Genomic DNA, 12,317 nt, shown 5'->3' on the forward strand with positions numbered 1-12,317 from the left:
GTGAACATTCACATTAATGTCAAAGCTGGAATATGTTTCCTGATATGCTTACTACTCCAATAGTCCAAACGCCTTTATGTCTTGTGATGCAATTGAATGTGTTATCAGCAACAGTGTCAGTACAAATGCCATCCGTACAGCACTGTAACACTGTTTGCGGTTAACAACTGTTACTTTTCTAGAGACTTTTGCACTTGAAATATTGGCAACAAATGCCTTGAAGGTGTGAGGGGTTGAAACTCAGTTATTTCAAGTCAAGTCACGTCAAGCTCTTCATCGGCAGGTGCACAGACAAACAGACTGAACAGACTGCGAAATTCCTACTTATATATCCTCAAGATACTGTTGGATAAAAAACAAGCAATTAACAAATATACAAATTGATGAATGAATGGTAGATACAAATGAAAATATGATTAATATGTAAAACAATATGCATGAATCTTTCTGTACATTTATAATAACAAGAAAAAAAAGAAAGGGGAAAATTATAATTATGTCAAAACAACACAGAAACTGACTATCATTGTACAAACAGACAAAAAAAAAAGATATTTTATATTACACAAAAGTATTAAATACATACTTGTTTGGACTGACATGATGGTGAGTAATATATATATAAAATTTTCATTTATTTGGTGAACTATCCATTAAACAGAAAGACAGATATATAGATGGATGGATGGACAGTTTGATAAATAGACAGAGACAAACAGACGAATAGATGGATAGACGGATGGATGGATGGATGGATGGATGGACAGATAAATAGACAAACAGACGGATGGATGGATGGATGGATGGACAGGTAGATAAATGGACAGACAGACAGACGGATGGATGGATGGATGGATGGACAGGTAGATAAATAGACAGAGACAAACAGACGAATAGACGGATGGACGGATGGATGGATGGACAGATAAATAGACAGACAGACAAACAGACGGATGGATGGATGGACAGGTAGATAAATAGACAGACAAACAGACAGATAGACGAATGGATGGATGGATGGAAAGGTAGATAAATGGACAGACAGACAGACAGACAGACAGATAGACGGATGGATGGATGGATGGATGGACAGGTAGATAAATAGACAGACAGACAGACGGATGGATGGATGGACAGGTAGATAAATAGACAGACAGACGGATGGATGGATGGATGGACGGATGGACAGGTAGATAAATGGACAGACAGACAGACACAGACGGATGGATGGATGGATGGATGGACAGTTAAATAAATAGACAGAGGCAAACAGACGGATAGATGGATGGATGGATGGATGGATGGATGGATGGATGGATGGATGGATGTATGGACAGGTAGGTAAATAGACAGAGACAAACAGATGGATATATGGATGGATGGATGGATGGATGGATAGACAGATAGATAGATAGATAGATAGATAGATAGATAGATAGATAGATAGATAGATAGATAGATAGATAGTGTCTAAAGTTACACATAGAGCTTCGAAGTATAAATAATGCATGAAAAATGTCAGCCATCAATTCCTTTAAATTCTTGTGCAGTACAAATATGAGAGTTTTTAGATTTAATATTTGCACAGAACCTCTATATTATGTTATCAAGATCTAAATGCTATTTGGAGGTTGATATTTCATTGCAAAATAAATATAGCGCACCGTAATAAACTGGCACACAGTGCAGAGCTGATTTCAGAAGCAATACTGTTGCATTAAGATGCTAGATTTGTTTTCACTAAAGTTTTTATATAGACAAATAATACAAGCCTGATAAATAATACCGAACACACATATATACCTTAAAAACAAAAGATAGAGGACATTTTCTAGTAATGTATCTGAAAACGAAAGTAATAAAAATCTGACGAGATGCTTGGAATTAGTCAGTCAGTTATTTCAAGACAAACATACTATAATTTTATCTATGAGGAGTAGAGAGCATCAATAACGTTCTGGGTCATGTGCATATCTTTGGTAGGCCTAGTGTTTCCTTATGACAGCTGGGTGATAAAAATGTCTTACTGTGATAAAAAAACAAAAAAAAAACATGTCTTACAGTTTCACATGTGACCAAGAGATGGAGACACACTACTCTGAATCGCACTGAACTGGGTTACTTGCTCTCAGTGAAGTTTGCCAATCAATCTCTGGACAGATGTCTCCACTGGATTGCACCATTCTAGCTTGACAAATCTCATGTCCCCTGTCTCAGTTGCATCTAAATTAATCCCAAATATATTTCACAAACGGTACATTTGAATACAGAATCGTTTGAAAATTACCATAATCTTCCCCTCTGGATTAACCCAGTAACTATTAATAAGGGCTACTGGCTATAACTTATTTCCTGGGTGACCCTTTAATGACAGTCAGCGGGGAGTTTAGGTCTTTTGATGAATTGCTTCATTTCAATATCTTCATTCTGGAGCTTATGAAGCTCAGAGATGATGTAAAAAAAAAAATGACTCTGAGATTTGAGTTTAAATAATGCTGAAAAATGCTGAGTGCTTTATTGCCTGAATCTCATAAGTGTTGCGTAACTTCTTGCATGATCAGTGCAATATCAGCATTTTTTTAGTGGATGTTAAAACGCTGAAAGCCATAAGTTTATCTAAGGAAAAGTGGGTCTCCTCTTAGATTCATCTGCACTGAATCTCCATTATCTTAATTAATAAAGTTCGGTGAATTTTATTCTCACTAGTTTCAAGTGGGAAATAATCTAATGCCGCAAGATTTCTCTCAAGATCAAAGTAAGTGTTCGTGATAAAATGGAATATGAATAAAGCCCACAGCATTTCTTTTATCTCAGACAACATAGCCTACATGCACATATACACACTGAGATGTTTGTAAATGTTGCAGATTAGACACAAAATAATAAAATGGTCTCAGATGTCGAAATAACAACAAATTCTGAAAAAATGTCATGTAATTTGAGTCCTAAATTTTAATGTTCATTAAAATGAACTATCCAGTCTATATGACATATGTATTTATTAAACCAATGTGTATAAACATATGAATCTTATGTTCTCTGTTATGTTGCAATGTACTCTCTGACTGAAGTATATTAATAAATAAGGCAATAGGAATTTTGAGGAACTTTATACCACAAACAGTGTGAGAAAACATTGCATCAGTTACAAAAAAAAACCTTAATCTTATTTTAAGATTAAGGTTCTTCTATTTTATCTTATCTTAATCGTATCTGTGTGAATTGTTATTCAGATGTGTTAATAAAAAATGCTATTGTGATTTTCTGCCTAACTTTAACTTTTAGGTATCGGTTTTGAGGTAAATATTTATTGCCATCATTTTTTGTCACATGTGTGCAGACTTCAGCTGTAGCATATAAGTCACAGAGCAAGTCATTTGTGGTATAAAAAGTGGAAGAAAATGTCAACATGAAGCAGATTACAGCACAAACCCTGTGGAAGTGAGATGCAGAGATTGTGTCAATTCTAATCACGTTACAAAATGATACCTAACAAGTGACTCAATGGGACCATTCAACAAAACAGTGTGAGAAGCGATCTTCCCAAAGCCCGGGAATAAATAATCGATACTGACAGTATTAGTTGGTTAAACTGCAACATCTTGGTTATTTACCCATTCAAATGTTTACTTAATGCTTCAAAAGTTTAAAAATCACTTTATCCTTGGGATTTTCCTGTTTAAAAACCATGAATATGGCATCATAGGCCTACACTACACCAGATGTTATTTGAACACATATGGCAGAACCATATATTGTGTCATTAACATAAAATGAAAATACCATGATAAATGAATAGCTATAATAATCATTCAGAACCATGGTATTTATCTGATAACATTACAGTACTTTAAAGCAAGGATGAATCTTGTCAGAAGAAATCCTAGAGATTGCCCTGATACTACATTTACAGTGGACAGACAATCACATCTTTATTTGAAGTAAACCCAACAATAACTCTGTCAAGCCTGAGATGTAATATGTATTATAGCTACTGTAAATTATGGTCTTTTGATATTGCCAAGGCTGTAACCCTCGATCAGAAACGGCAGTCACTGAATCTACTTGTTGTGTGTGTCAGTGAAGGACTGAACAATTATAAGCATTAAACTGTCAAGAAAAAGATCTGGTTACATAATACTGAAGCATCAATTGCTCTATACCAACACCACCTAAACATCCAATCGAATTTCACTCCCCCCATTTCAAGCACAGTTACGTGATGTGTGACGTCGCAATGGATGGTAGTGATGTCCGAATCGTTCTTATGAGCCGAATCTTTGAAATGATTTGGTTCAAATGACTCGCGAAGCGTTTGTAAATCACTGAACATGACTTTAATAGGACTGGAAGATAGGAACATAATATATTTAATAATTAAAGCTAATTAAAATAGGGAACAATAATTCTAATAATATTGTTATTCTAATAGGCTAACATTTGAAATGAAAGCTGTGAGAATCAAAACAACGGTGGGAATCTGATTTGGAAATAACAATAGACTTGAACAGGCTTGTTTTTATTTCTAAAAATAATGTGCTTAGATTTACTGTAGCCTATAATTAGAATCAAACTAGATATCACCGTTTATATAGACTAGCCTAAATGCAGTCACTACCGTTAATCGGTTAAATCTGGCGTCGAAATTCAGTCATTTCAAAGAATCCGCGCGAGGGCGAAAAAGTCCACGCAGATTTCGCTCATGTTCACGAAAAACAGAAATCTGCTTGGTTTAAAAGGGAATTCTGTGTGAGCTGTGCTTCATACATTGCTACACTCCTGAAAAAATACAATAGCCTAGACATTTTTGAGTGCGAAACATCTCTAACGTGACAGTAGCCTACCTTGAGGTGTATAATTAGCTATTTTATTATACAAATTAAATGTAAAATGCAGCGAAGGGGGTTCTGGAAACACTTCTGCGCGCTAACTAAAAAGAATCAGTCATTCGACTCTTCGAACAGGTTCACTAAGCGAACCGATTCGCTAAAAGATTCGGACTTTCCACATCTAGCTGATGGAGGTGGGGGCCGGGGAGGGACTTCTTGGACCAAAAGAGGATTCAAACGTGTTTATGACTTTAGAGTAGAACCGTCGCATTCAGTCAGTCAATGGACTCGGGCGCATTGCGATAACCGGCCTCATTGTGTTCGCTTCAGGCTGGGAAGCAAAACAGAGAGAGATTCGGTCCAGAAGATCGCCCAAAAACAAAGGTGTGTCCATCTGAAAGACATTCATTGTCAAAAAAAGGACAGGACACGCGCAAAAGAGCGAGCTCGTCGCTGGGAACAATGATGCTGATTGAAGTTTTGGTATTATGAGCAAGGCGCGCGGATTGTTGGAAACCCATTTGATGCGTCACTTATAGTTGTGATCGTTCTTCATCAGATTAGAGTGTGCAGTGCGGATTCCTCGCGCGCTCTCCAAATCATTCCAAACGCGGCGTTTCTATTATTCCCGTGAGCGGTTCCTAGATCCACAACAATGAATTACCAATCGAGCGTCCCGGTCTCGGTGTCGGTGTCCGGGATCTCTCAGCAGTCCCAGCCCGCCATGCCCACCCCGGGTACGGTACCGGCACCGGTGCCAGTTCCCCCGCCTCAGTTCGGATCCGGATCGTCCGGGAGCTCCGGGGCGGGTCAGTTTGGCTCGGGAACCGTATCGGGCCCTGCAGCGCAGTCCGGCCCGTCGGGCTCCCAGTTCGTTTTGTCCAACTCAGCAGCCATCAGAGCCGAGATCCATCGGTTCGAGTCCGTCCACCCGAACATTTATGCAATATACGACCTGATCGAGCGCATCGATGACCTGGCCCTCCAGAACCAGATCCGCGAGCATGTGATCTCTATTGAAGGTAAGCGCGAGGCCAGATTAAAAGATGCCACAATGAAACATTGTATTGTCTGTCAGTGTAAAGACAAAAGCAGATGGTGCATGAAAACTAGGCGACATAAATGAGTGCACATCTCTAATCATCCTAATCAAGGGCTACTGATAGACCACCAAGATGACTTGTGATCACTAAATATGCAATACAATGTTTCAGTGTAGCATGCTGTTCAATTTAGTTGTGATACCAGTTTCACAAAATAGGTTTGATTTTGCTTTTGCTTTGAAATGCATAAATAATACAGCTGATGTTTACACTTTCTTTAGTTGGATTGTTTGGGAACGAAGAGCCCAGATCTTACATAACCACGAGCTTCCAAAACGTATCATTGTAAATTAAATTGTATATCAAAGATTTGTGGCTCTTTGCATTAATATTGACATGCCAGTCAGATGTGATTTTCACAGTGGATCTTAATGCAGATTTGATTGTTTCATTAGAAGCTCCTCGGGAAAATGTTTTCCGAGGTTCCTCTCACCCACTATTTGTGCATCAGTTGTTCATTAGAGTAAAGTGAGTTTTTCAATCGATTATGTCTGGATCTCAAGTTCAACCATTTTTTACAACATATCTGACCTATTGGATACCATATTAATGGTTTTGAAGATAAAAGCTGATGGTGCATGCAAACAAGGCAACCTATCTATGACAAGCATCACAACTGAGTGTAATGAGAGGACTGGCTGTCATTTATATACAGTTTTACAAATTATTGATAGCCATGAACCACCATGAAGACTTCTGATCACTAAATATGCAATAAAAATCTTAACGTGCAATGCTTTCTGTAGTTTAATGATAAACTGGCTGTTAAAATGAGTTGGGAATTGGTTTCATGTAAATGTTCTTTATGTTGTCTGATTTGCTTTGAAATAGTCTTGGATTACAGACAGCGTTTAGTTGGATTATTTGAAGAGCTGAGATCTTACATAACCAAGAGCTTCCAGAACGACTGCTCAATTTGAGTATGTGTATGCGCATCAAAGATTTGTATTAATATTGACACGCCAGTCAGATGTGATTTTCACAGCAGCTCTTAATTCAGATGTGATTGTTTCATGACGAACATATTTGTCAGCACCAGTTGCTCCTCTACTATACAGTGAGCTTTTAGCTTTATGAACCTCATCATTATGTCAGATACATTGACTCTGACTCCCAATTTTTACTACAGACCCGACCTCTTGACTCTCGTATTAACGGTCAGGGCGAGAGTTCAGATTAGATGAGCTTTAGTCACAGGTTATTTAAATGCAAATCGAGCCCCTTGCTGTTATATAGTCACAGCACTTCTAGAATTGCAGGATATTACAGAATCCTCTCAGACAGTCTTATCATAGGTTTTGCAGCACATGTTAATGTATTTCTGAAGCAGCTACACAATACCTATACTAGTATTTCTCAGTTAAATGACCATGATTCAATGCTGAAATGCTATAAATGTGAAAAGAACATTTATGTTTAAAGTTTATTGTGCACTTGATTGATTTATTGTGTTATAAATAGTGGTTTCACGTAAGATGAGATGATTGTGAGTCAGTGAACTGGTGAGATTTTCTGTAACTCTGTGTTCATTTTACCGTTGAGAAATGGAGATGGAGAAATTTCTGGATGAGCGGACACCCTTTCGAGGGGGCGACTAGGTCGACAGGAGTGGTAGAGTTTGCCTTTTCGTTATGTGGGTGCGAGTGAGAGCCTGGGTTGTAAAAGCTGATGATATATTGATATGAAATAGTTGCACAGAGCAAATCGATGGATGCTTTTCTGAAATAATGTCGCTATGTATTACATATAGAGGAGCCAGGTTGGAGATTACATTTCAGTGAAGGGTTGACAATATTATGAGCTGTATTGTAGGCCAGCAGCATTCTAATTCAGCCTGGACCTCTGTGCATAATGTTTATTGCAGGACGTTAGTGTAGATCTTTATCTTGTACTATTGAGGGTGTAAATAATCTGTGTTAATAGTATTATCCAGCTAATCCTCTTTAATGGCGGTAGGGTTAAGGAGTGGCACTGGCTCTTGACCAGCAAACCGGAGATTTTTAAGTAAATATGATTGAGTCATTTGCACTTTAAAAATGGCCTTTTTTTCAACATCAAATCTTAGCCCTCCTGTCGTTTGGCCACGAGGATCTTCTTTTTGCTTAAAGTAATAGTTCATCCAAAAATGAAAATTCTGTCATTAATTACTCAGCCTCATGTTGTTCCAAACCCGTAAGACCTTCGTTCATCTTCAGAACACATATTAAGATTTCTTTGTTTTAGGTTATTTCACCGATGGCCTTGCCACATTTCTGGGCCTGGGAACATTTCAGTTCCGTTGCTGTCCCTGCAGGGTCAGAAATCTCTCGGATTTCTTCAAAAATATCTTTGTGTTGCAAAGATGAACAAAGGTCTTGGGGTTTGAAACAAGATAAAGTTTAATAACTAATGAATGAATTTTCATTTTTGGGTGAACTCTCTTTAAAATGCTAGTTAATATTATCACATTGGAGTTAAAACCTACTGACTTAGTTCACACAGGTTATAACTAGCCCAAAAAACTAGTTATTGTTTTATAGTTATTCCCTACACTGGTATAATTGGTTATAAATTTCTTGTTGCATTATTACCAAATATTGGGTTTATTCTTCATGTCAACTTGTTTCTTGAAATTAGCATAGATTTGTGTTTCTTTTTGGAACTGATTGGCCGTATAGGTCTCATCAGTTTTTGAGTGAACATTGCAAAAATGATCCACAAATAATGCTTTTTCACTCAAAAACTGACGTGCATAAGCTCAGATCAATGAGACCTATGATCAGTCAATTCCTGTCAATAACCTGTGCTGATTGAAAGAAAACAAGCTGACCAAAAGAATGAATCCAAGATTTAGTGATGATGTAGCATAATGAGGGATTTATAAGAAATTTTTAAAAGGTCGGTCATTTTTTGACCAGGAACATCAAATCAGGTAAAGGATTTTCAGAACTGCACAATAATTTTTAAGTAGGCCTATAATAAAATTGGCTGTACAAGTCATTTCATTGAGTTAAAGTAATGGAAAAACTTATGTTGCCATTTTCCAGAAACTTCTAGCTTGAATTTATATTGAAAATCATAGACTTCAGTTTTTTTGTGTTCTTTTGTTCCCAGACCTGAAATAACCTTGCCCTCTCAGACAAACACTAGTTACCCTTTTTTATCGCAAATGTCAGTAACGACCAGTGTCAATCACCTCTGTTCGATGCGGACTCATCCGGCCTGTAAAGAAATCCTCAGAAAGCCTGTAACACCTTTAAAGGCTTGCTGTTGCCATGGAAAACCATGATTGTGATGTAGCTATCAGTTGATGTTTCTCAGAATGTCTAGCCTGTACGTCAGCGATGGCTATTGATCTTCAGCTTGTTGACCAGTAGTCGTGGGGTAAGTGTTGAGAATAGCTCCTGCATGACGGTAACTGATTTGGATCAGTTTGAATCTGAAAGCAGATGGAATGTATTTATTAGTTTACATTAGCATTAGTTGTGTGACATCAGCTGTGCCCTTGACTACTGGATGCTTTATTGACCGTTATAAATCATATTATGGCAATCAACAGCTGATGACAGGAGAAATATTGAGTCGGTCCTTTTGCCATTAGTTCATTCATCCAGTGCAATGCAAATCCTCTCTTGTATGTAAGTGAATGGAATACTACTTTTACTATTTCAGCAGTATACTAGTATGCAAATTTCTTTGTATGCATTTACATACTACAGATTCCAAAAAGTGCATTATGCAACAAAACACACTGTATGGAATACTACTCAACTCTACTTTCCATTTCTAGCACAATGAATGAGCCAGAATTAGTATCATCTTCAATGCAATTCCGCTTTATTTGATTAGCTTTAATAAGTGTTAAAGTGTAAACATTTTATTTCCGAGATAAATTAAGCATGCACATAATTAGGTGATGTTTCTGAGTTTACACTTATTTAGAAACCTGCTTTATGTCGAAATGTATATGAAAATGAATAAATAAATAAAAAGTGGTTAAACAATTATTGCAATGCAGAAGGAAAAATAATTGCTGTGTAAATTGATTTGTTTCTTGCATAATGCATTTTGTTTCACATGCACACAACTTTTCATTCCAAACACAGTCATCCACTAGAATAGTGAGTGACAGTCCATTATCATTACTGGTTCAGGTCTATGCTAAATGGTTTAGAAACTAGTCAACAATCTGATGAAACTTTGACTAGAGGAACTACAACCCTGCCCTTAAGTCCAGTTCAGCTCGAAGTGCATTGTGTTTTGGGAATTAAAAATCCGCCTCCATCTGTCATGTCCTCTTGTATGTTTTATTTATGCTTTTTCAGTTATTAGAGAACACGGAAAGTTAATGTGATATAACAGGTTTTGTAAGAGAGCACAAATCTGTCTAATTTTGTATTTCTTTTTAGCAGTGATAAAGCTTATCAGCAATTCATCAAAGCAATTACACACTTGAGCACAAGAGGCCTCCAGGCAGAAAGCTATTTGTTTTCTTTGCTTCTCTTTCACCCCTGTCATGCCCCTTTTGGCTGTAATATTTACATGGTATTTACATAATCCTCCTCCATTTTATGCCAATACCCTGGAAAGTTAAAGCATGTCATACCACACACATTATAACAAACAGGATGAATTGCAATTATTGGCCATCTATGACACAGTGCTGAGCAACTGCTTGGTGACTATTTTTTTTTTAGCTTATAATTCTTTGGATGGTGCAATGTTGTTGTAATTGATTCATATCTGAGTGCTTTGGAATTTGTGAACATTTGGTGTATTTTGTCCAAAGTGCTTTCTAGCCATCAACGTCCTTTGGGACAGCTTCAGATAACAGCGAAAATATAATTGCTGTTGTTTTTATGCTGCCATCGCTGTTGTAACTGATGCCTTATCAGCAAATTTGTGACTTTAACTCTGCCGCAGCCATGCCGTGGCCATTCTTTCACTTTAATTCTTTTTGTCAGCGTTATCTGAACGACCTTCAGCAGATGTTCACTGGTGTTTACAGAATTTTGAATTCAATGTCGCCAGGGTCTAAATGAAACCACGGTGAAATGGAGCTCAAGTTAAAGGGGTAGTTCACCCAGAAATGAAAATTTTGTCATTTACTTGCCTTCAAGTTGTTCTAAACCTGTATGAGTTGACATAAAGAAATATTATTGGTATCCAAACAGTTGCTGGTAGCCATTGATTTCCACAGTAGGATAAAAACTGTGGAAGTCAATGGCTATCAGCAACTGTATGGTTAACAGCATTCTTCAAAATATCTTCTTTTGTGTTAACAGATGAAAGAAATTCATACAGGTTTGGAACAACATTAGAGTGAGTAAATCACAACAAAAAGTTTTTTTTTTGATTTGCTATCTCTTTAAAATTCAGACTGTGTGAATGTTGTATCATGAAAACAAAACGTATTTTCTGATAGATGTGGGGATATCAAGCGTTTTATTACTGACTGATTTCAATAACGTTTACTTGCTGATAAATATTTGAAGGCTACATGCCATTGTTTTAATCTATTTTATTAATATTTAACATGTAGCATATTGGTTTTGCTGTGGTGTTTATATTAATGAAATTCTACTGATATTGACTACTGAAATGTTGGTATCATGGCACAATATTAGTTCAGTAAGATATATTTCGTTTTCACAGGCTTTATGACTATTTGCTGCTAAAACTATTATGCAAATTTATATTATATCCCAACAGTTTGTAGTTCCACTCCATATGATTAAGACGTTTTTGTTTGTAATACTGAAGATTATTTGTGCTTTTATGTAAAAAATGGTTTCTTCCTCTCTAACTGAAGGCATGGTTTTTCAAAATAGGGTGGCAGAAAAGAAATTGGTGCCTGAGAAATTTGCATATGCTTTGTTTTGTCATAAGCAGCACAAATCTCTATGCGCAACATTCTTGTTCCTTAATGTCGTGCTGTCTGTTTTCCTAGAACCTTCTGAAATTCTTGGAGCGGAATCAAATTAAGATGTTTGACATTTACATACGCAGCTTGACATTTTATTATTGACACCCTGCTGATGGTCATTATGGAATAAATGAACGTATTGCCAAAAATATCATGTTGTGAGTCATGCAATGCAAGCTCATGCATTTAAGTTAAGCTGAAGCATGCACACTGCTAAGAAATCCATGTCCAAAAATACATGCACCGACTCCCTTGTGATGCATTGCATGCTACACATTGCATGTTGCACTGAAGCTATCGCTTCTTTGCATGTGCTGCATCACAAGGGAGTTTCCACAGGTATTTTGACTGCAGCAAGGCTTGTGACGCTCTTGCAGAAGAAGCTGTCGTATGAATATGCACCTGTGTGTCTGGACTGCAGATACTACTGCGATCATCCTACGTTATTGCAGCGCGCCTGTTGCTTAGAAACCGGAGCCT

General features: G+C 37.1%; 1 protein-coding gene across 1 annotated transcript in view; it reads left to right on the top strand.

Moving 5' to 3' along the window:
- Positions 1 to 4,890: 4,890 nt before the first annotated feature.
- agap3 (ArfGAP with GTPase domain, ankyrin repeat and PH domain 3) overlaps positions 4,891 to 12,317 on the top strand; it is a 171,436-nt gene continuing 164,009 nt past the window's right edge. Inside the window, exon 1 of the mRNA XM_058765033.1 lies at positions 4,891 to 5,851. Within this exon, the coding sequence (XP_058621016.1) occupies positions 5,485 to 5,851 (367 nt within the window). The 5' untranslated portion in view covers positions 4,891 to 5,484. The remainder of the gene's footprint in view (positions 5,852 to 12,317) is intronic.

This window comes from Onychostoma macrolepis, chromosome 24, assembly GCF_012432095.1.
Source record: "Onychostoma macrolepis isolate SWU-2019 chromosome 24, ASM1243209v1, whole genome shotgun sequence".
In the NCBI taxonomy this organism is placed as follows: Eukaryota; Metazoa; Chordata; class Actinopteri; order Cypriniformes; family Cyprinidae; genus Onychostoma; species Onychostoma macrolepis.